This window comes from Lepisma saccharinum, chromosome 16 (assembly GCF_977018435.1).
Source record: "Lepisma saccharinum chromosome 16, izLepSacc3.1, whole genome shotgun sequence".
Classification (NCBI taxonomy): Eukaryota; Metazoa; Arthropoda; class Insecta; order Zygentoma; family Lepismatidae; genus Lepisma; species Lepisma saccharinum.
Window position 1 is genome coordinate 14,162,366 of NC_139244.1, and position 23,434 is coordinate 14,185,799.

A 23,434-nucleotide genomic window follows, 5' to 3' on the forward strand; every position below is an offset into this window, starting at 1 on the left:
AATCAATCCAATCTTCTCCATCCTGACTGATTTCCTTTGGGTCGATCTCAATGTTATCCTTCCATCTTTGTCTTGGCCTTCCTACAGGTCTCTTACCATCAAGTTTCCCAACAGGAATCCTGTAAACTCTTCCTTCCTCTCCAATTTGCGCCACGTGAACTGCCCACCTAAGTCCTCTTGATTTAATTATTCTAATAATACGTATCTGGACATGAATACAAATTATACAATTCTAAATTATGTAACCATCTTCACTCACCTGTCTCCTCATCCCTTTTAGGTCCAAATATTTTTCTAAAGATTTTATGTTCAAATACTCTTCATTTATGTTCCTCTTTTAATGCAATGGACCAAGTTTCACATCCATACAATACTACGGGCAAAAATTACTGTCTTTTTTGTTGATCTTTTTTGTTAATTTTAAATTTTGTTTCATAGATGTTATGCAAGAGGATAAAAGTTCATGAAGAGAAATGTGTTTTGAGCTTAAGGCCATCTGGAAATGTGTAGTTATTGGAAAATATCCCAATCGTTTTTACTCGTTTTAACATGGTTAGAATGGGTTATTGTGATCCATTTTTGTCAACATGAGGATGTTAGAATAATAAAATGTCTGTATCATGAAAGAACCTCCAGTACTTACAGCTATAGGGTTGGTATCTTTGTAAGTGCCTTTGTTGTCAACCCAGCTCTGCTGATTTCTGATGGAGGAGTACAGAGCGACAGAGGTCCTATGATACGTCAATGGCTGACAATGTACACAGTGCGGCAATTTGAAATCGAGACTAGTGCTGTATAAAATAAACAAGTCTTCATAGAAAGTTACTTACCAGGGATCATTCAAAGTAGGACCCTCCTGCATCCACACATCGTAGAGCAATGCCTACCAGTGCATGGAAGCATTGCTTGAATTTGTTTTGTGTAACGCTGTAAAAAATCCATGTCGTAGCCTTCTTGTTTGTTGGTACATCATGAAAGTAGAAACCTTTCAGTGCAGATTTTGGTTAAGGAAATAAAAAATAATCACACGAGGCCATATCTGGTGAGTAGGCAGGTTGTGACAACACACAGAGTCGATTTAGGGCCAAAAAGTTATTCGCAATCACAGTCTTGTGACTTAGGGCACTGTCATGAAGCAGATGCCAGCTGCCATCATCCTGATACTCGGGCCTCACACGTGTTATTCCTTGCATGAAACGATACAGTACCTCAAGATAAAATGCAGCAGTAACAGTCTGTCTGAAATTTCAGTCTTCAGTAATAATTGTCCTCACTCTCTCAACCAATTTTGGTGTCCTCACCAGCCCTGCTACACCTGGATCCTCGTCGTGTTCAATTGGCTCCAGTCCTTGACTGAAATGCCTGAGAGATTCAAATACATGCGTACAGGGTAAACAATTGTCCCTATAGACTTGCTACAACATGTGAAACGTTTCCGCAGCAGTTTTACCCAAGAGCACACAAAACTTTGTTTGCTCTTTGTTCCATGTTGAAATCACGATGCACTTTCACGACACGTGCCCACATTCAACAACGCCACAAGCGGCAATGTCGCTCAAGGTCAACGAGCTCTGCGTGGATTGTTCATGAGTTACCCGTTACTTGTTCGCACCACAGAATGCTTGCACAGTGGCGCCACCTACAGAGCAAAAAAAAAAAAAGTCCCTATTTCAAATTGCCGCACTGTGTATGTAAGTATTTGCTGCTGATAACTAGAGATAAATCATAAAATACGCACCAAGTGAACTGGGCTTTCTCGGCCTTTTTGGGTAGTGTCTGCTGCCACGTTCTTTTTCTGCTAACCTCAAAAGAGACATGTGCGTGGCAACAGATTCGATCTTTGTTTATGTGTTGAATGGAAAATCTTGCCTCCACTACATTATGTGAATGTGAAGGTTACGATTTTGAGATCTGATCAAAGATGGGAAACGAACTTATGAAAAATTCATAGCAAAATATTTTCTAATTTTCACTATTTTCGTATTAAAATGTCTTTTTCTTTCATTCATATTTTGAGAAATCAAATTGGGTTATATATATATCTTGTATTTCTCTTAAAAATTTTATTTGAGGTAAATTTATAAATACAAAAAAAAATAGTATTTTAAGTGTTTAGTTCGTCTAAAGTCTTCTAACAAACATTTCGTAACGTTACCAAATATACAATACTATTGTATGGTTCGAGAATGATTAAGACTTTTAACTCTGAGTTATTCACATAAAGTATTATAGTGAGTTTTTCTACAAGACCGCTATTGTCATTTTTCAAAAATAGATTTATTGATATATTATGAAAGTTTACACTATTTGGAGCATTTCTGAAAAATCTTGAAGTTGACAGGTGCTACCATTCCAGAGATATATCAAATCAAAAATATCCAAAATAGCGGACTCTCTTCAAGATGGTGGCCATCAGCATGCAGATGGCGATTGGATAATCGACTGAATATGTCTTAACTGGTATAACAATTGATTCTACAAAGTTTCCTGCTTAAATAAAAAAGTCATTGATTCCGGACTGTGATAAAGAGAGACTTTTTTGGTGCTGTCCTCCATTGGGAGACATTTTATGGCCGATCTTTCATTAAAAGATATTAAAACTGATATCATTTTAAAGCTTATACATTAGGCTACAACTTTTATTCGAAACATTTTTTTGTCATTTAATTTGTTCAAAAGTTACAAGGTAAAAACTTCAAAAAGTACTAGAAAAAAATCACTTTTTGAAGATTATTTTTTAAATTATGCAAAAGCACCAAGATTATCGAAAAATTAAACAGAATATGTTTTGTAGACCAACTAATGAAGATTAAGACTAAAAAAAAGATTACTTGCCTACGACCATTGGTTACGGAGATATAGGTTAATAGCTGAATGTCTGCGAAATTGATATTTGGGGGGGGGGCTTGGACTTTTGGGATTTTGTACTATTAGTAGTGTTCTAATAACGGACCAAAATTCAGCTTTTACGGAATTATTCCCTACATTGGCCTTTTTGTGTCCTTCATTGACTGGACTAGAAAGGAGGTGGAAAGATGGAGTGGAGCATTCTGAAAAGTTTGTATTATTTATCATATATTAATTAGTTAGAAATAAAACACCAATACAGGCATGTAAGTAAAACAAAAACAGATGTTGGACGACACACACACACACACACACTCTCTCTCTCTCTCTCTCTCTCTCTCTCTCTCTCTCTCTCTCTCTCTCTCTCTCTCTCTCTCTCTCTCCCCCCCCTCCCTCTCTGTGTGTGTGTCTCACCCACTCTTGTTCGTTACAACAAAGTCGTACATACGTAATGTAAGTGTTTGTGTGTGAAATTCTTGATCTCATGTTGACAAAGTCACATAAGGGCCTAGTGGCTGATTGAAAAGTCCCTTAACACCCCCTATAAAAAGTAAAGGAGTTAGGCTGGGTTCAATATCAACAGGTTAAGCTTTGAGGAAACCACATTGGTCATATTGAATTCAACTCAAAAATTGTAAATGGGAAGAAGGTGATGGGATGTGTATATATATGACACTGTTTTCTCACACCTGGAAAATGATACATTTGTTAAAATCATGCAGTGATATCTTTTTCCTGATTAAGATAGATTGAAGAAACCTTCACCTCTGCATTTCTCGTGAAATTCTAGCCTGACTGCAACGAGACTCAGGGTGGATGATCTATGGTCGAAAGTTTTCCGGCATTGTCCCCGCATCAAGCCGCTCTAGGGTCCACCAGCCTCAAACAAACTGCTACCCAGTGGTGGAGGGTAAAGGTGGTTGCAGCATGGTGCTGGTCACATCACCTCCAAAGTGGTAGACATTGAAAATATGTGGGGCCCACATACCCTAAATGTGCCTTCATGGTGGTGCTTTATGCACAGGGAACTTTAACTTTACCTGAACTGTATATATTATAATCCATTCTGTACCCCCGAGTAACTATGTTTATTTTTTACATACACATATACAAAACCTCTACTATGCCCGCCATGGCTGAGGGCCCATAAAGGCTGACTTGTCTCCCCCCCCCCCCCTGGGTTTTGCTTCTTGTAGTTCCGGCACTGAGTCCAGACAAAGAATTATATCCATTCGAGCAACCACCAACAGTTTTACACCAATAGCAACATACCGTGTGGTCCAAAAGTTCCGGAACGGTCACATATCATGAGAAATACACATCGTGGGAGTGGGCAGGGGGCAACTGTGAAATTTTAAATGGAAACCCCCATTTTGTATTGTAGAATCGGAAGGAGGACTTCATTCCGAGTCCAACGAGCTATCGACCATCCTAGCTCAATTAGGAACGGAGATATGGCAATTTTAAATTTTTGAAAAAAGAAAAAAAAAATCAAAGGGATGTATTTCTGCCCCTAATTGAGCTAGAGTGAAAGCGATTGCAGATTTGGAATCTGCATGTGATCGTAGACACCCCCTCCCCCTTCCATATACTCTATTGAAAGGTCTTGACGTGCATATTTGGAATCTGCAATCGCTTTCACTCTAGCTCAATTAGGGGCAGAAATACGTCCTTTGGGGGGGGGGGGTCGAAAATTTAAAATCTCCATATATCCGTTCCCAATTGAGCTAGGAGGATGGTTGATAACTCGTTGGACACGGAATGAAGTCCTCTTTCCGATTCGACAATACAAAATGGAGGTTTCCATTTAAAATTTCATCACAGTTGCCCCCTACCCTACACGGGACCCCTGGCGTCATAGCACGATGTGCTTACTACCACTGTGCCATTGGGGCCGGCCAGTTAGTCAATCCATTTTATGCACAGAAAGGTTAATCAGGACTGGACCTACAGTTAAAAGTGGAGCCCGAAGCACTATGAGCCTCCACTGGGTATCGGACTCTGAACCCCTTGATTACAAGGCCACGACATTGCCACTATGCTGTCGGTGAGGTTCGCCAGACGGGCGCACACACACACATACATACATATAATATTAAAAAAGAAAAAAGTTGGTTAACTGGTGGTAAACCAGATAACATCACTGGAAAGATGAAAAATCACTTACCCTTTCCAGAATTTGAAGTCGAATATTCTTACTTTACCTCCTTGGTCCAAAGCATTCAGCTGGTCCATCTGTTCCTGAGTCAGTTCAAAGTCAAATATCTATAATGCAAGAAGAAATACAAACTCATTTATGTATATCGTGGGGAGCATTAATACATTGAATCCCAGGGTATTTAAATTGGCAATAACTCAGAAACCAGGGCATTTTATGTGATTTTCAACAATCTGAATTAATTTATATTTTGGTCTTACTATACATGTGTTATATATCAAAATAAAGGCAATTTATTTGCCTACACGATATAAAAGAAACAATTAGAATCTGTGTGTTCTTGCGTGTGCTAGAGTTGTTCAACATAGTCCTTGTTTTTCATATAATGAAAAAGTCACATATTTCTAATACTAAACATATCTACCCTTAGTATTAAACACAGGCGGTGTGCAAGTAAACAAATAAGTTTTCCATTTCTTTCGATATTTCAAGTAAACACATTGGTCAAGTGCATGGGTGCCCATAGGAGTTTTCTCGGGAGCAGGGGGCTCTTCAAGATTCCATATGTAGGGTGTACTGAAATGGATCCTGTCATCAACATAAAAAGTAATGTTAGCATACTATATTCCATTAGCCAGGAAGGAGAGCTTGAGCCTTCCCTGCCCCCATATGATGATAAAGTGTGTGATGATAAAGCACTAAAAATATAGGCGTAGTACTGCAATCAATGAAATGGATGTGCTTTCCATTTAATGAGAAGACTGTTCAAAATTTCACCACCAGGGTACAGTACAATGCAGAGGCATACCAAAAGAACTCCCAGGAACATTCTGCACGTGCATGGCCCAGCATCGTAACTCCGAACATTCAAGTGATATTGCCCGTACCATGCACGTGCATGGGACACTCGTGATATTCAGGATGCTTGCGCATAGCACGAACAAGGGATTCAATGTGTTAACTGCTAAACATGGTGAAAATGTTCTTGGTTCCAATAAAATAGTACAAGCCATTGCCTTATATCAAAGGGTTCCTGGTTTAATTCACAGCAGAAGTATGTTTCAGTGGTGGTTCCGATTGCATTTAAACTGTACATGCAGTCCAGATTGCCTACCATACATAAAACTGGTAATGAAGCAATATATTAAAATTCTTTCTTTATTGTGGCACTACAGGGCACTAGAGGAAAGTGGCTGGGGCTGGTGGAAGGGAGGTGAGAAAATTTTGAGGGCGGCATAAGTTTCATTATGCCATGTGCCAGTATTTTCTTTTTTAATACTCTGAATATTAGTGACTGGTTCTTGTGACGGTCCCATGGATCTGCACAATATGAATATATGTTTATTAAAATTATTAATTTCATATTAGACAAGTCACTTTCTAACTTTTACTTTGTCCAACGTTAGTTATGTTTTAAGTTATTCATTTGCGCAAAATGCTGTATAATTGATGTAATATTTGGAATTCTGATGTTGCTATAGCAACGAAAATCAGTAGATATATATATAGCAGTTGTAGAAGGCACACACAGATGATGTACTACGTAGAAATTTTCAGCGAAAAATGCAGGACTCAATCCCGGGTCTCTGGCATGCCTTGACATTGCTCTAACCACTTAGCTACCGAGCCGGCCTGGCCTCTCCTGATTTTTTGCTATCGCTGTTTTACCTGCGTGGAATCACCTTTGCCAGTGCTACTGCAACGGGATCTGTTGCCTTTGAAACACCATCGACTTTGACGTTGCCTGGTTCCTTCCAACTTTAGTTTCCATTTCACTGTGTCTATCACTTCACGATTCATATTTGAAGGCCCACTGCTACTACATACATTTTATGGTATGTATTTGGTTTTGAGCGAATACCGATCTCTTGCCTGTTCAAGCATTATACGCTCGACTGGAAGAAACTCAATTCCGTAAGCCATCTAGCTGCATGCTTTCGAACTATGAGACGATCGAGCAAGAAGGTTGCGATGTAGCACTCTAGTACTTATAGTTATTCCAGCAACATCTTTCAGGTGAGTGCCTCTTCTCTCATGTGCAGGCATGCCTCCCGAATGGCGCAGTGGTAGCGTCGACGCCTTGCAATCAAGGGTTCCTGGGTTCGATACCCGGTGGAGGCACATAGTGGTTCGGATCCCACTTTAAACTATAGGTCCAGTCCCGATAAGTGTACTTAAAACACCAAATCCTTCAATCTCATGTGCAGGCGAACAAATTTATTTTTTCCAGCAGTGTGGATTGAATCCATGCCAGACCTACGATTTTACTGCAAATCAGATGCAGACTCGAAATTTTGGGTGCTGGATTTGCCTTTTCATTAAGGTGTGTGTAAGAGGAGGAGGGATTTTCCTAAAATGAGGAGTACCAAATTTTAAGTAATTACCTCAAAGTTAACAATTATCCTGGATGGAGTAACACTTTTAGGAATAACAATTATGTTGTTTTGAACATGGTGTCTCAGAAGAATCTGGGCTGGAGATTTCCCATGATCCTTTGCTATTTCCATCACAGCGGGATGATTCAGCAGATCTACACATTGTTCCGATCTGGAAGTGAAACATAAATATTGAGTTACATAATACTTATTCAATAGTGTGCATGCAAGATAATGTGTTCCCATCATAATATGACATCAACCAAGAATACATAATTATGTTTTACACATCTTCCTTGAGAATAATATAAAAGCATTTTTAAAAGTGAACTGTACAACTATTTACATCTCTCATCTGGTCAAGACATACACAGAACTAGATAGAATCGCAGCCTGCTTTTGCTGTGTGTATATTTTGTATATATAATACTAGGTGATTACCTGGCATTGCCCGGGTGTTTGTTTATCCCAATATTCTATTAGACAGGAAAATAATGAATTCTAACTATTGTGTAAAATGTAACTAATTTTATTTACATGTATTTAAAAGTGTAAATACAGTGTACAAATTATAAAGTAAAATCTTCTACAAATTCACTATAATATTAATTTAACTCAAAATTTGCTTATAAACGACATTTTTCGTTTCACCTTCAGGAGCAAGTATAAATAAATTGAACGGCATTGGGAGTGTCACTATTCATCTTAGCGACCCCGAAAGCTATGGATTCCACACTAATATTGGTAGTTTTCGATTATTTTTACATGTCACCCCCTTCCCACCCCCAACCTTAGGGGTGCCAGAGGTCTCTTACCCCCACAGTATTTCTTTCCAGATTGTAAGTCATACGTGTACCAACTTTCGTTGAAATTGCCCCAGACGTTCGAGAGTTATGCCAGAACAAACATACATACATACATTTTTATATACACAGAGTCGTTCTAGTTCTTTGATTTGGAGTCAAGTAGTGTATTTGGTGTCTGCACCATTTGCACTACCTTCCGGACCAGTGTATGTGTGGTGTATGATCACGTGGTGAGTATTAACTAATCAAATTACCGTTTAAAGCAGCAGACAGGCATTTGTTGAATCTTCTGAACTTGAACACCAGTTTCCATCTAGTTGGTTGAATGTCATTTCCTTGCACCACCCTGACACTGGATACAACTGCACTGCACAGTGTGTCAAAAAGTGCAGCGAACAAGACTGGGCTAATGTGTTTAAACACTTCAATCCTTTTTTGTAATTTATGTGAGGAGTAATATATGCAATTATTAATTGATGAAATATTTTCACTTAAAAAAAATATGACTACATGCAACCTGCTGTAAATGAATTACTGCAATACTACTATGGTTTGATAGGTAAATGACCCTACCCAATAAATAACTTTAGCCACTGCTGGTTTCGAGAAATTATCATTAATGGTTGTTTGCTTAGTTCTAGAATTCTTCTGCCCTATAAGTGTTGAAAATAAATTTTCATTCCATAAATTGTAATCTCAATCTTCAGTGTGTGAAATCCTGAATGTTTCCTGTTTCAAAAGTTAGGATTTTTTTTTTAATTTCCCATCTCTCTGCTAACTTTTTTACATTACTACTATGAACACTACAGTTGCACTGATATGAAATCTTCACTAATACTCATAGTATTTACCGGGGTGTAAGGGGGCGACCTTCCACGTAGGCGCCCAAAAGTCAACCTCACTTCCACGTAGTGCACCCTGGACTAAAGACTAACGAGGCTCTGGCGACTGGCACTATGGCCAGTATAATTTTGTGTGTGTTGTCCTGTTTGTTGTCCTTGTGTGTGCTGAGTGCCCGTTTTACGGCCTCAGCTTTTAACAGAAGTCAGAACATTTTAACATTTTTAGTAATGCAACGCTAGAGTTGTTATTTGTAATGATAAGGGGCTGGCCCCCGTATAATGTGACGGGAGCAAAATAGCCTAAGTGCTGACGCTCCCAAAATTTTAAATTCAAAATTCAAATTCATAGTATTTACCAATTTGATATAAAAATGACAAATATTTAGTGCTGGAACTGCATGCCACTTTAAACATTGTATGTTAGCATTTGACTACATGACTTGATGAACTTTTCCTTTTGTCTTTATCCGCACAAAAAAAGTTGCCCAATATTTGAAGGGTCAGGGAAAAAGCAGGTAAGTCAATCTCATTCAAACTCCAGAAAAATGACACCACTTCTTTGCTGACGACAGAAAATTAACTTGCTGTTTTTTACCTATGACCCTTAATTTATAGAAACATAACAATAACCCGTGGCGCAACAGCCAATTGAGGGCTCGGACCTATCTACGGACTGGTGGCCTCACTCCCACCTGATTCTACTCTGACTCACTCACTCCAGGTGTGAGATCATCCAACCAGACTTGTGGTCAGCACAACGAACCCCCAGTCGTCATTGTAGGATTTCGTTACTGAGTTACGCTACTCATTCCTAGCTTCCCAATTTTCTCACAATGGTGGGTGCTCACTGGCCGAAATCTCAGGAGAAAAGTTACACTTACCCCAGGAAACTCGATCCTGCATGTGTCCCGTAGCTGGAGCCCAAAGCATGATGCTTTAGATGGCACGGTCACAGGTGCGCGGACTTACAGAAACATACTTGAGAAAATTTTATCCATACACCCTTATGCCATTAATGACCAATCAATATATTCGCAATTGGATGTTACTCACTTGTAGCCATACTTCTTTTCAAAGTGAGGTAGAGAATTTGGTGATCCCAAAGGTGAGTATGCGCAGATCGGAATTCCCAAGCGTTTGCATACATTTTGAAGATCCTTCTGTTGGTGAAAAGCATGGAGCTCGATCTGGAGATTTGAAACCGGTAGTTCTGCATCTTTTGTTACTCGTTCTATTTGGGAGCTGTTGAAATTTGAGAGCCCAATCGATTTGGTACGGCCTGCCTTTACTTGTTCTTCCATTGCCTAGAGAGAAAAAAGAATATTTTTCTTGTTAAAGTTTGAATCACAAATGACAACTACAGTAGAGCGTCGATTATCCGAAGTAATTGGGGGACATGGGTGTTCGGATAATCGAACTGTACATGTTTATTTGCCAAAAAGAAGTACTGTACAGTAAATTTATTCATAAAAACAGGCATCTCTTTAAGTATGTATTACAAAGTAACGTACAAAGGCAACTTTAGTAGGAATATATAGTATGTGGTACAGTTTATTAAACAAAAATATGTACATATTACATACGCATTTTGCATGAACAATACACACAGTACACAAAATTAACGTTTAAAAAAATCCTTTATTTTGGTCTGTCTAAGCAAGCCTACACGCTTACGAGCAGCTAAGTCACGTACTTTTTTCATTACAGATATCTGAAAGTGAGCGAGTACACAGTTCGGTTAAGCGGTCGTTCGGTTGACCGACGTTCGGATAATCGACGCTCTACTGTATATACATTTCCAAATGACAGTAATGGAGGGATGTAACAGATTCATTGGTTTCCATTATTGACAGGGGTGCTCACAGGGGGAATTCATGATGCACCTGCGTCATGGGAATTTTTGGAGGGGACAAAATTTTATAGTTTAGCTGCCACTTCTACATATTTTCACACAAAAATGGGGAGATTGATTGATTTGCTATTGATTTTTAGTTATGGTTATTATGTACAGTTTCTCCACCTACCTGTGGCTAATCGCGGCGATGGGGTTGAAATGAAGCATCACCGCTTATGCCTTTAGAATCAGTTTGAAATAAGGGGGACAGGGTGCGAAATCCTTTGGATGGGTGATTTCCCCCCACCAACAATCTTGGCCTCAAAAATCGCCAAAAAATTTTTTAGGGGGGGAGAGTTTTTGTTAAAACAAGCAAAAGATAAGCAATTACTTTTAATTTCAAATATACTGTACTAAGAATAATATGGAATACGTACACAATTAGTGTAGTTGTGAGTGTTCAATGCTTCTCAAGAGATCATTAACACAACAACATCAATACGCACAATAAAAGTAAAACAAGAATGCAAAACAATAATAACTATGAAATCTAATTGATTTATATTAACATAAAGCAAACACTTAATAAAAAATTACACATAATAAAACCACTTCAACTATTTCATAATTTATTAACATTTTTAACCAGTAAGTAAAGGACATAGTTTGCTACTTTATAATAATTGATTTTTGGGTAATTAATAATAATAATATATTTTTAATTTAGAATTTTATTTTTACTTTTAGTAACATTATAAATATGTATATCGTATAATTTATATGTATGTTTGTGGGGAGGGAGTTTGTATATTAAGATCTTTCTCCCCCCACCAGTCTTAAATCATTTCGCACCGTGGGGTGGGGTGGGGGTCAGATGTGCTGCTCCCATATTCTAGCAGACAAAATGTTAAAAATAAGGTTCAGCACATTAACAATGGCAGTGAGCCGAGGTAGTTTTGTATGTTTATGTTAGGAGACATGAATGAACTGTTCTTCTTGCAATGAAAGGTTTCAAATGTTATGCACCTTTCGACTGTTGGCATCTCGACCAGTAGTAAACAATGTTTGGTGTTTTTCGGACACTGCAGACTTCAGTCTTAGTGTTGGATGATTTCAGGCACGATTTGTTTCGCTTGCAGTGGCGGAGATTGGGGGGGAGAGGGCATGTGTGAATTGCCACCCCTTTTTTTGCCCCTGCACTATGCTAAATCTAATGTACTAAGGAAAAGTAAACTGTCCCCCCCCCCAGTTTGGGCACTTTGCTCCACTAGTTTTGGAACCCAGTCGCAGCAAGGAAAATACTGTGCGCTTGTTGTGTTCCTGTGCTACGACTGACTGGATAATTGTATAATACTGTCAGGTTTTTTTTGTCTAAAGCTTACTTTTATTGACTATGTAAATTGAAAGGGAAACATTCATTCCAAAGAGTCTTACAAGACCGTTCAAATACATGTGTGTGGAGTACACATGTAATACCATTCATCGCCAGGATAAGTGGAAAAAACACTGTGAACTTAAACATGTATATAAAACTAAAAATAATCTTCCCATAAAGTACAAAACTGTGGAAGTTAAATTTGGAAGTGGGTCTTGGAAAAATTACACCAATGATGAGCAGGTTCAGGTTCGGGACCAGGTTAACAAAATCAACCTAATGAGATGAGCCACGAGAAACATGACAGGTAATTATTTTAGAAGTTTTTTTATGCTACCCTTCCTGTTCACATGGTTTGATTGTAAAGTGTTTCTGAAGCCTTGCAATGGAAAACATCATTAATATTGAGTTATTTAATGTCGCTTTTCTACCTTGTGGTTAATAGCGATGGGGAAGATCGGATTGAGAAAGTTAGAAAGTTCAGGTACACATGACATGATGGGTTCTGAATAAGTTATGGATCTACAGAAATGGGTTAAGAATGGATTTCTTAAACCATACCATGTTATTGTCCAGTTTTCGACCTTTTCAAATTTGAAGGTATTATATAAAATAAGTTGACAAATTGCTCTGCAGAGTGCACAATGAGTGTAATTAGAGCCATTAAAAACCGACTACGTTCATGTATGGCGGATGAGTGGTTAATGTCTACCTTAATTCCATCCTACGAGTCCGATATTTTTAAAGTGGAGCCAATTGAGGAAATTATCAATAAGCTTGCTGCAACAACGTCATGTGTAAAATTTTATTTCAATCGATGTCAAAGTAATATACAATATACATGTAGGCTAATTATCTACATTGTAAACAATACCTAAAGTAAACACAAATATATTAAATATAAATGCTTAAATATATCTGTGTTACACTGTTCCAGAAATTTTGTCTGAAGAAAATAATTTGAGCAAATGATTCAGCATAAAGGGGGGGAATTGTTCTACCCATTTTGGGGGGAGTGCATCATAGGCCTTGGGGGGATGGGCACCCCTGATTATAGGCATATTGGTTTATCAATAATTTTACCAGTCCAATATGAATCTATGAATAGCATGTCATCTAGGGTAGACTTCTGTCACTGTTATTTTTATGAATATATATTTTACATGTCCGTGTTGGAAAGTAAAAACTTAAATATGCAATTTTCATTGGTAAAACCCATTGAAGCCACCTGGTAATATACATTAATTTAGGAGGTTAATGAACAATTCACGTTCTTCAAGGAACATTTCAATTTTATATGGGATTGGTAAAATATCAGTACATATTATCAATTTTGGAAAAATATCATATCGGTCCATCCTTACAATATAGAGTGAATTTATTCCAGTATTACTAGAATGGAGCTTCTGATTAATGTAAAATATGAGGCAAGATGACATACGAAGTTAATTCACATGTGCAAACTACAGCAGTCCTTATTGCAAACCACTTTGACCCTACACATTTGTGGACTGACGCGTAAGGAAAATTTTTGATGTACATCAAATTAGGTTTGTCTAGAATGAATGTGTGTGTTACTAATTGATATATAGAATTGTTATGAACAGGTTAGCAGTATTTGGAAATTAGTGAAATATGAAGTTTTAAAATTAGTACTTATTATTATTTCAAACTCGATTACTCCAGAAGTCACTAAGTTACTTTTTGCATTTTCTTGTAACATGTAGCCAGTTTTGTGGCAGAGCATGTTGCCTAAATGTCCTGGGTTCAAGCCCTTCAATGACCATGTGCAGTGGTGACGATTAGGGGGTGTGTGTGGGGAAGGGCAGTTGCCCTCCCCATTTTTTGCCACTTTTGCCCCTGCACTATGCTATCTACCAATGGAAAGTTAACTGTCTTCGCCCCCTTTCAGTTTTGGAACCCTATCGCCGCAACTGACCATGTGTGTTCCTTTGTAAGTATCCAGTAATCATCCTTCATCCTCAGGATTGCTTAGAGGCAGAAAAGCAGCATAAAATAGAAATACAAATACCTTGTAGCATGATTCATAAGTACATGAACTACATAAATTTTATGATATATCCATCAATACCCTATTCCTCACACAGAGATGGAGATTGCAGAGGGTTCCTTTCCTACCTTCCTTGAGAAGTTGCACCTTTTATTTTTATAGAACCTATTTCTTGATGGGTGATAATCTACATAAATATAAGTTTACAGTTCATTTTTGTTGCTTTTTAGTTTCAACAGTGTTGAATAAAATGTATTGAATATCAAGTGCAGTTTAAAACTTCCTTATTAGCATGGTCTGGAATTTATTTAAAGATCACCTGCAAATATGAGGTAATTTGTAGGGACCCAGTTAGTATTATTTTATTTAGCTTGCATTAGCGTAAATTAAATATGCAAAAAAATTGAATTATATTACCTTCCATATGGCTACATGATCAGTTGTCTTGTCCAGGACTATTTTACCATCTTCATCTGTTTCTGGTGCTTCCCCATCACTGTTAGGCTGGAAGCTGAAGGGCAGGTGGATGAGGTACAAGTCCACGTAGCTCAGCTGCAGCCTCTTAAGGGATTTGCTCAAGTAGGTTTCTACATCACTGGGACGATTACCAATGTGAGGAAGCTGTAAAACAAAGGGGATTTACAGGCTATTTTGACAGGACACCTAAATGGGGTAGTTACATCAAACCATCAATCATGAGCCATTGGTAGCTCACTGAGATATTTGCAGTTGCTTGTGCTTCAGCAATCTTGAGGGAAACTTTTGCATCCCCCCATTTCCTGTACATGTGGACAGTCTGGTCAATATTTGGAGAAGCAGTAACAATAGTCATGAAATACATTGGAATCATTCTGCCTCTCATGTAACTAATGCTTGACATTAAGGGCAGGAGGAACAGTTTGTGTCCAGTCAGATGCGAGAACCCTAAACTGTGCCTCCCACAGCGAGCTGGCAAAAGAGAGGTCTGTACACTGTGTTGTAGGAGGATGAGAAAACTTATCATTAGCTTACGGGCGTATTATTTTACTTCTCTTGGGAATATCAATGGCACAGAAAAACACACGAATGGAAAGAGGACAGGTTGAAGATTTGCTTGCCAGGCGGAAAAGTTGATACTTCCATTTGATCAGCTGTAAGTTTAAGTTGTTGAATTTTTTTCTTCTGTAAAGAATACATTTAATTCTAAATATTTTTCAAACATTGTATCTAACTTAATAATAAACTTTAAAAAATACTTCCACTTGCAACATGGGGAGAAATTCCTACCCTCTTGTTAACCAGGGTTTTTTTTTAGTAGCAGTGTCAATTCTGACGATAGTGAAGTAAATGCACACCTGGTGCAAAACTTTCACTCTTCACTTTTAGGGAGCTTTCAGACTGAAGTTACAAGCGAATCCTCAGTAATAAATGCAAGCCAAGGAATACTCCTCTAATTTAGAGGAGCAAAAAGACCGTGACAAAACAAGAAATATATGAATAAATGTGTTTATAACATTTGCCAAAGCTGCCATTATGATTTTACATTTCAGAATGCACCACACACATCTACTTACCTTGGTGACAATGAAGAGATCTTCTCTTTTGATCTTTCCTGAATTCAACCAGCTACTTAATACTTTTCCAATTGCTTCTTCGTTATTGTAATTATAGGCAGTGTCAATCAGGCGATATCCACTCTCCAGAGCTGTGTTTACTGCTAGTTCAACTTCCTCAGGTTTCGACTGAAATTAAAGAAAAGCAGAACAGTGTGTGTACCACAAATTAATTTCACAATGAAATTATCCATACCCCCCTTCCCCCCTGCACTGATAGTTTTGTCTGTTGCAATATTATCTTTATGACATTTCATAAAGATGCCCAGCTGGAAATTGCTTGTGAAAAATTCTTATCTATACAACTGTAAATGCAATGAAGAAATCTTATATCATATAAAACAACTAAAATAAATTTCGTGTAAAGCATGTGAAATTTGTAACTTGGAAAAACTTTCACATACAAAAATTTTTGAAATATATGAACACTTTTTTTTAACTCTGTAGCTTCATTGTGTTTTTACACACTTACAGAAAATCAAAAAACATGCTGCTTCAGTCATAAATTGACATGTTGTTCTTCCTTTATACGTACTTGTGAAAACAGCAGCAAATTAGGTTAAACAAAGAACCTGTCCCACAACACTTGAGAAAGTGATAAACAAACAAAACACCATGGAGATCGACTTAGTTGATCAAAAGAGTGCTCATTTTTCCAATTGCATTACATACACACAAGAATAAGCATGGAAATTCCATATTGCAAAAAAAAACAAAAACTATTATGAACATTTATTCCAACTACTAGCTCTTTAAGGTTGAGTTGGTTCTTAAGAAAGAGTTCTTAGGTATTTATTAAGATAAATCTGACTTCAGTAGTATGCATTAGAATTCAGAAGAAATTTAGTAGAAGTGTGCTGTTTTTTCCAATGAACTTCGAAATCACAGAAAATGTGGTGTCAAAAATTAAACTACCTATGCTTTGAGTCTGATTCTCCAATATATACAAATTTACAATTGGATACAATTCACCAATTGGAAATTATCTTGATTTTCCAATTGGTTTCAGTTTAGATTCGGATTGAAACCAATACATTCCAATAGCTATATTAGGCATCCAATACATTCCAATTGAAATTTCAATTAGAACCAATAGAAAATTCCAGCTGGGTAAAGAAAGTATTAAACAAAGCAAAGAATAAATTGCATGTTTCACCCAAGAGTTTTCCTCGAGCAATAGAAAATTCCAGCTGGGTGAAGAAAGTATTAAAGCAAAGGATAAATTGCATGTTTCACCCAAGAGTTTTCTATGGAGTACCTCCTCGAGCATACTGCCTCAACCAGATAGGCCTACACATCTGATATATGGAATCCAAATCAAGCATGTCATTATACAGGGTCTGGCAGAGGAGTTAGATGGTTTTGAAATGTGAATAACACACTTAATTTTCAAAGGTACAAAAATCTATTACTATAGAAATACAGGTTATAATAATAATCATATATCTTTATTGAGCGGGTGAGGTTCAGCGTACGCTGTTCTCCCACCTAACCCTTGTCAGAATACAGTCTACAGTTACAAAAGGTATATATATCCAATAAGAAAAAAAGAAACAAAACCAAAAATAATAATAATAATAGTAAATAAGTAAGAAAGATAAAAGAAAAACGTATGGACAATTTGAAATCAAATAAGAACTGTAAAGATACAATTAATGAGTATATGTATACACATAAAACTAAATTCCTAAATACAATTTTAAGTGTGTGTATATATATATATGCAGGCACACACACACGTGTACACGTAAATGCATATTTGTTAATCTTTGATAGTGCAAAAATAGAAATATTTGACATGAAGTAATATCAAATTCTTACATTGACATTAATACATTGTGGGATGAATTTTTATTCGTGTGTGCTTCTAGATTCTAACTGTTTACATAGTAGATAGTCCTTTGCTGTGGATTTAAGAGCATGCAGTGTTGATTGGTTAGTTATTGTTATGGGTAATTTATTCCAGGTTGAAACTGCATTTACCGAGAATGATGATTTGAAGGAGGCGGTACTGTAATGACATGTAAAAAGTTTGTTATGCCCTCGCGTGAAGTGTGAGTGTATTTGAGTGCCTATTTTAAGTTTTCTAAATAGATAATCTGGTTTACTTACTTTCAAAATTTTGTTTATGAAGGTGATATAGTGCAGATGCCTTCTTCTGTCCATTGTTAATATTTTCTTTGTGTTCAAATGAGGCAGGATATGTTCATATTTTCTTATGTTCAATGCAAATCGTATGCAAGAATTTTGCATCACCTGAATTTTCCTTTTATCTCTGACTGAGACCCCAGGACCATAAACTACATCACAGTAATCAAAGAGTGACCACAATAAGAGCTCAACGAGCTTCAGTTTAACTTTTTCTGTTAGATAATTTTGAGACCTATATAAATTTCTGAGAATGTAGAATGATTTTCTACACAGTCCATTGATGTGTTCTGTCCAAGTGAGAGAACTATCAATCACCAAACCCAGGTTTTTAGATGTTGTTTTATGCAGTTTGCACGTCCCACGTACTCTATGTGATCAAAAGTATCCGGACACACCGCGAAATGTGTATTTATCATAGAGGGTGACACAGTACTGCCATCTACCGCGTGGAACACATAATCAGCAAACTCAGTAGTTTGCAGACAGTGTGAGACAGCAGTATGGGATGGTTTGAGGAACTCACAGACTTTCAACGTGGTCAGTTGGTTGGGTGCCACTTGTGTAGGAAGTCTGTGTGTGAGATTTCCACCCTCCTAAACATCCCTCTGTCCACTGTTTCCGATGTTATAGTGAAGGGATGTGTACAACCCAAAAGCGTGCAGGCCAACCTCCCATGTTGACCTCCAGAGACCATCGAGTGTTGAAGAGGGTCGTACAGCATTATCGTCAATCATCCATCGCCACCATCACAGAGGAATTCCGAACTGCATCAGGATCTACTCCAAGCACCATTACTGTTGGGCGCAAGGTGTGGCAACTTGGTTTCCATGGCCGAGCAGCTGCCCATAAGTCAAACATCATACAGACAAATGCCAAATGCCGCCTCGTGTGGTGCAAGGAGCATCGAAACTGGGCCATAGAACAGTGGAAAACCGTTGTGTGGAGTGAGGAATCACAGTACACAATGTGGCGATCCGATGGTAGGGTGTGGGTGTGGTGAATGCCTGGTGAACAACATCTACCAGCCTGTATAGTGCCGACAGTGAAATTCGGAGTTGGCGGAGTTACAGTGTGGTCATATTTCTCCTGGAGGGGGCTTGGCTCCTTGTTGCTTTACATGCCAATGTCACGGCACAAGCTTATGTTGACATTTTAACAGTTTTCATGCTGCCTACCGTCAAAGACCAGTTCGTGGATGACCATTGTGTCTTTCAACACGACCGAGCACTCATCCATACTGCAGGGCTTGTGGGGGAGTGGTTTGACGACAACAACGTCCCACTAATGGACTGGCCTGCGCAGAGTCCTGATTTGAACATCTCTGGGATGTTTCGGAATGCCGACTTCGTGCTAGACCACACCGATCAACATCAATACCTCTTCTCATTTTGGCGCTCTGCAAGGAATGGGCTGCCATTCCTCAGAAAACCTTCCAGAACCTGATTGAAAGTATGCCTGTGAGAATGAATGCTGTCATCAAGGCTGAGGGTGGACCAACACTGTATTGACTGCCAGTGTTCCCGATGGAGGGTTGCCCAAACTTTAACTTTATTTTCAGGTGGGTGTCCGGATACTTCTGATCACATAGAGTATCTTCAAGACTATGTCGTTATACTTGTTGTTCGTAATTGTTTGTCTGTTCCCCAGTAACATGTATGTGGATTTTTTGGGATTTAAAATCAGTGCATTGGAATCACACCAGGTGGAAATTCTTTTTAATTCATCGTTGAGTACCATAACATCACGCCTAACTGTAATTGGCATGGTAGGTAGGTATATCTGTGTGTCATCAGCATAGAAATGATATGTACATGTTTGTATTGCTCTCAATAAGTCTGCTGTGTATAAAGTAAACAATAGTGGCCCCAATATTGATCCCTGAGGCACCCCAGTTTTTATTGGCACAGATTTTGAAAATGATAGTGGAGTGCCAGGCATTTGTACCTTCTGGTGTCTGTCTGTAAGATACGAGTTGAACCACTTGATTGCTAATGGGCTGAAGTTATAATATCTGAGTTTAGCTAAAAGTAGATCATGCCGTACACTATCGAAGGCTTTGCTGAGGTCTAAGAGGGCTAGTATGACTGCACTCCATTCATCCATGAAATGAAGGAAGTCATCTACTACTTTTGTGGCAGTACTATGTTTACTGCGAAAACCTGACTGTAATTCTGGTAATATATTGTTCGCATCAACAAATTTGGTGAAATGCTGACACACTACTTTTTCAAGAATTTTGGAGACAACAGGCAGCAAGCTTATTGGTTTAAGGTCATCAAGACTTTGAATATTCTTCTTCTTTGCTAGTGGGATTACGTGAGCTTCCTTCCATATGGAGGGAAATTCTCCAGTGCAGATAGAGAAATTGATGATTTGTGTTAGTGCAGGCAGTACAAAGGGAAGCGATAACTTTAACATTTTAACTGTGATTTTATCAGCTCCAGCTGCATTCGAGTGTATACTATGTATTGCCTTATATATGTCAAGTTCTGTTATTGTTTTAATTGTGAAACATAAATCTGTGGTATTCTCATTCTTGTTTGTCATGAAGTAATTGTACTGTTTTTGGATAAGTGTTTCAGAAAAATTGAAGTTCTGTGTTACGCTAACAAAATGGTTGTTCATAACATCTGCATCCCTAAGATTAGATGGAAGGGCATCAATATTATTTGTAGTTTTATGAACAATGCCTAAATCTTTTAATTTTTGCCAGGTACCACGTGTGTTCATATTTCTGCTGTTTATATGGGATGTGAAATATGCTTTCTTTTCCTGCCTTGTAATTGACGTTGTGAAGTTACGCAGATCCTTGTATTGTAGCCAGTTGTGTGGGTTATTTGTTCTTTTAAATTTACGTAAGGCGTTATCCCTGAGTTTCATTACTAGTTTTACATTATCTGTGATCCATGGAGTATATTTTTTACCTACCCTTGCCATTTTAGTAGGTGCATGAATTTCACAGACGCTGATGATTTTTGAATTAAAATAGTTTATTTTGTCTTCAATATCATGGATAGGTTTCAGCAATTCCCAATCTACGGCTTTCATATCATTTTCAAATTTATCACTATCAAAATTAGAAAAGTCAAGATATGTAACGTATTTCATCTGCTTTATGGGCTTCTCACAAACCAACGATACATATGTGAGACAGTGATCAGAGGTACCTATAGGGTTTTCAACATTCGACCTGTGAACAAGTTCAGTATTATCTATTGCTATGAAGTCTAAGAGTGTCCTACTATTTGCTGTGATTCGAGTGGGTTTGTCGATTATTTGAATCAGGCCAAATGTGTTAAAAATTGCCATTTTTATTTACCACGACAGTTCGTGTAAAAAAAAATGATGCCTTCAATTTACTTCTATACACATTCGAAGGCCTTTTTCCTTTCCTTTTAAATGACCTATGTAAGGTCTTGAGTCAACACTTTGTCCGTTTGAACAATTGAAATAAATTCAAATCAACAATCGGCGATCCGGTGAGTAGTTAGTGGCCTGCTTAACGGTTGTCAGCCCAGTAAGCATGGAGCCCTGGAATGTGCAACATCGAGTGTTTGGTGTCATCGGCCCGTATTTCTTCGAAGATGAGGATGGGGATTGTGTGACAGTGAACTCCGAACGCTATATCGCATTGATGAATACTCTTGTTTTACCAGAACTTTGTCGGCTTCGGCGTAGGATAAATCAGCAAGACATATGGTTCCAACAAGATGGAGCAACGGCTCACACATCTAGATTCTCTATGCTTGTTGTTCGTCAACTTTTCCAGGACATGTCATTTCCCGGTTTGGTGACATACCCTGGCCTCCTCGGTCACCAGACCTTACAATCTGTGATTTTTCTGTGGGGATTCCTCAAATCCAAAGTGTATGTGAATAAACATCGCATATTAGATGACCCAAAGCTTGCAATTAGAGATGAAATTGCAAACATTGATGGTGAAATATTGCAACGTGCCGTCCACAACTTTTGGGAGAGGCTTCGAATGTGTGTACACATAAATGGAAGTCACTTGGACATCATTTTTAAGTCATAAAGAATTGCCATGGCAATTGGTATACAACAACTTAAAATGGCATACCATAATCTGTATTTCTGTAGTAATAATTTGTACCTTTGAAAATTAGTTGTGTTATTCACATTTCAAAACCGTCTAACTCCTCTGCCGGACCCTGTATATGGAGGTAAGTATTAAACCTTTAGAAGTTCCAGATCTTAATGTTATATACTTTGATTTTTTATTTTTGTAAGTAAGTTGTTATTCCATAATATTTTTGAAAAGTCATTTTTTGTAAACAATGTGAAAGGCGAAGGGATTCAATCATTTTCTAGCAAGAGCTCACAATTGTTATACATGCAAGTAAAGCAATTTCTTTTCTTTTGGCAAAGTTCAAAGGAGGCCTAGAAGTTGAGGGCTGGTGGAGACCTTGCATTGCCTGATATGTGACAAGCAGCAAATTGGAGTGAGAAACATGTGATACACTCCTTTGAGAAGCATCCAAGATAGCAACGTTTCTTTACTGCTCCAGTTCGAGCCTGCATTCAATTTGTTCTGCTACAAGTGACATGCAACATGAATCACTTGGTTCTTTGGAGTGAAATCTCCCATGCAGTGTTACACTTAAACTTGCATATACATGGTGTGTATGCTTTTCAAATTTATCACCATATGCTGATAAATTGAAGAAATAACACATATCTATGCAAATGCGAATCAAAGCCAAGGTATTTTCCTTCAAAATACAAGCAACATGGTTAAGCCTGGTGGATTTGAGGGGAGGGGAGTCACTCTTTCATGTAGTACATGAAAGTTGCATTCTTGCATTTTAACAAGGCTCTGGTGCCTGGAATCGTATCCAGTATAATTCTCTGGAGTTTGTCCATGGGTGTTTGCCATTGTCCCTCCTCCATCTCATCACGCCGCAATTAGCCAAAGGTGGTGAAAGAGCAAAGGAAAATAATAAAATGAATGGCTTGAATTGTTACACTCTATCCTGGGAATGTCTGGAGCAAGGCTGTCCATAACAAATGGGCGGAGCGAAGCTTAAAAGGCTGGTATCTGCAGTCGATTTTTTCTCTCCGAGCAATCCTGTTCCCTTGCATGTGTTCATGGGTAGAGCCCTCTCGAACCACTACTTCCACCGAGACTTACTTTTATTCGCTCACTCCAGAGATTCCTGGGACAGAGTATAGTATGGGTATTTGTTATTCTGAATATATATGTTAAGAAAACAATTCTTCAAATCACAAGGAAAAAATAATACCTTTACTGTTCATAAAAATGAAATGTAGTAGTCAGAAGTACAAATCAAATGTCTCATTTTATAACTTCAAAAAAATGTGTTAAAAATTTAATATTTTTGTAAATTTAACGGTATTATGAAGTATTACAATTTAAAATGCAAATTAAATAATTATGTACCTGCTTTCCGTAATTGCTTGC

The 23,434-nt window shown here is 37.9% G+C and overlaps 1 protein-coding gene across 3 annotated transcripts in view; it reads right to left on the reverse strand.

Moving 5' to 3' along the window:
* LOC145999925 (1,5-anhydro-D-fructose reductase-like) overlaps nucleotides 1-23,434 on the reverse strand; it is a 35,416-nt gene that overhangs the window by 4,882 nt on the left and 7,100 nt on the right. For all 3 annotated transcript variants that reach the window (XM_083137211.1, XM_083137210.1, XM_083137209.1), the window contains 5 exons: nucleotides 15,802-15,969; nucleotides 14,666-14,869; nucleotides 10,082-10,332; nucleotides 7,390-7,552; nucleotides 5,015-5,112 (listed from right to left, as the gene is read on the reverse strand). In XM_083137211.1, the coding sequence (XP_082993337.1) occupies nucleotides 5,015-5,112; nucleotides 7,390-7,552; nucleotides 10,082-10,332; nucleotides 14,666-14,869; nucleotides 15,802-15,969 (884 nt within the window). The remainder of the gene's footprint in view (nucleotides 1-5,014; nucleotides 5,113-7,389; nucleotides 7,553-10,081; nucleotides 10,333-14,665; nucleotides 14,870-15,801; nucleotides 15,970-23,434) is intronic.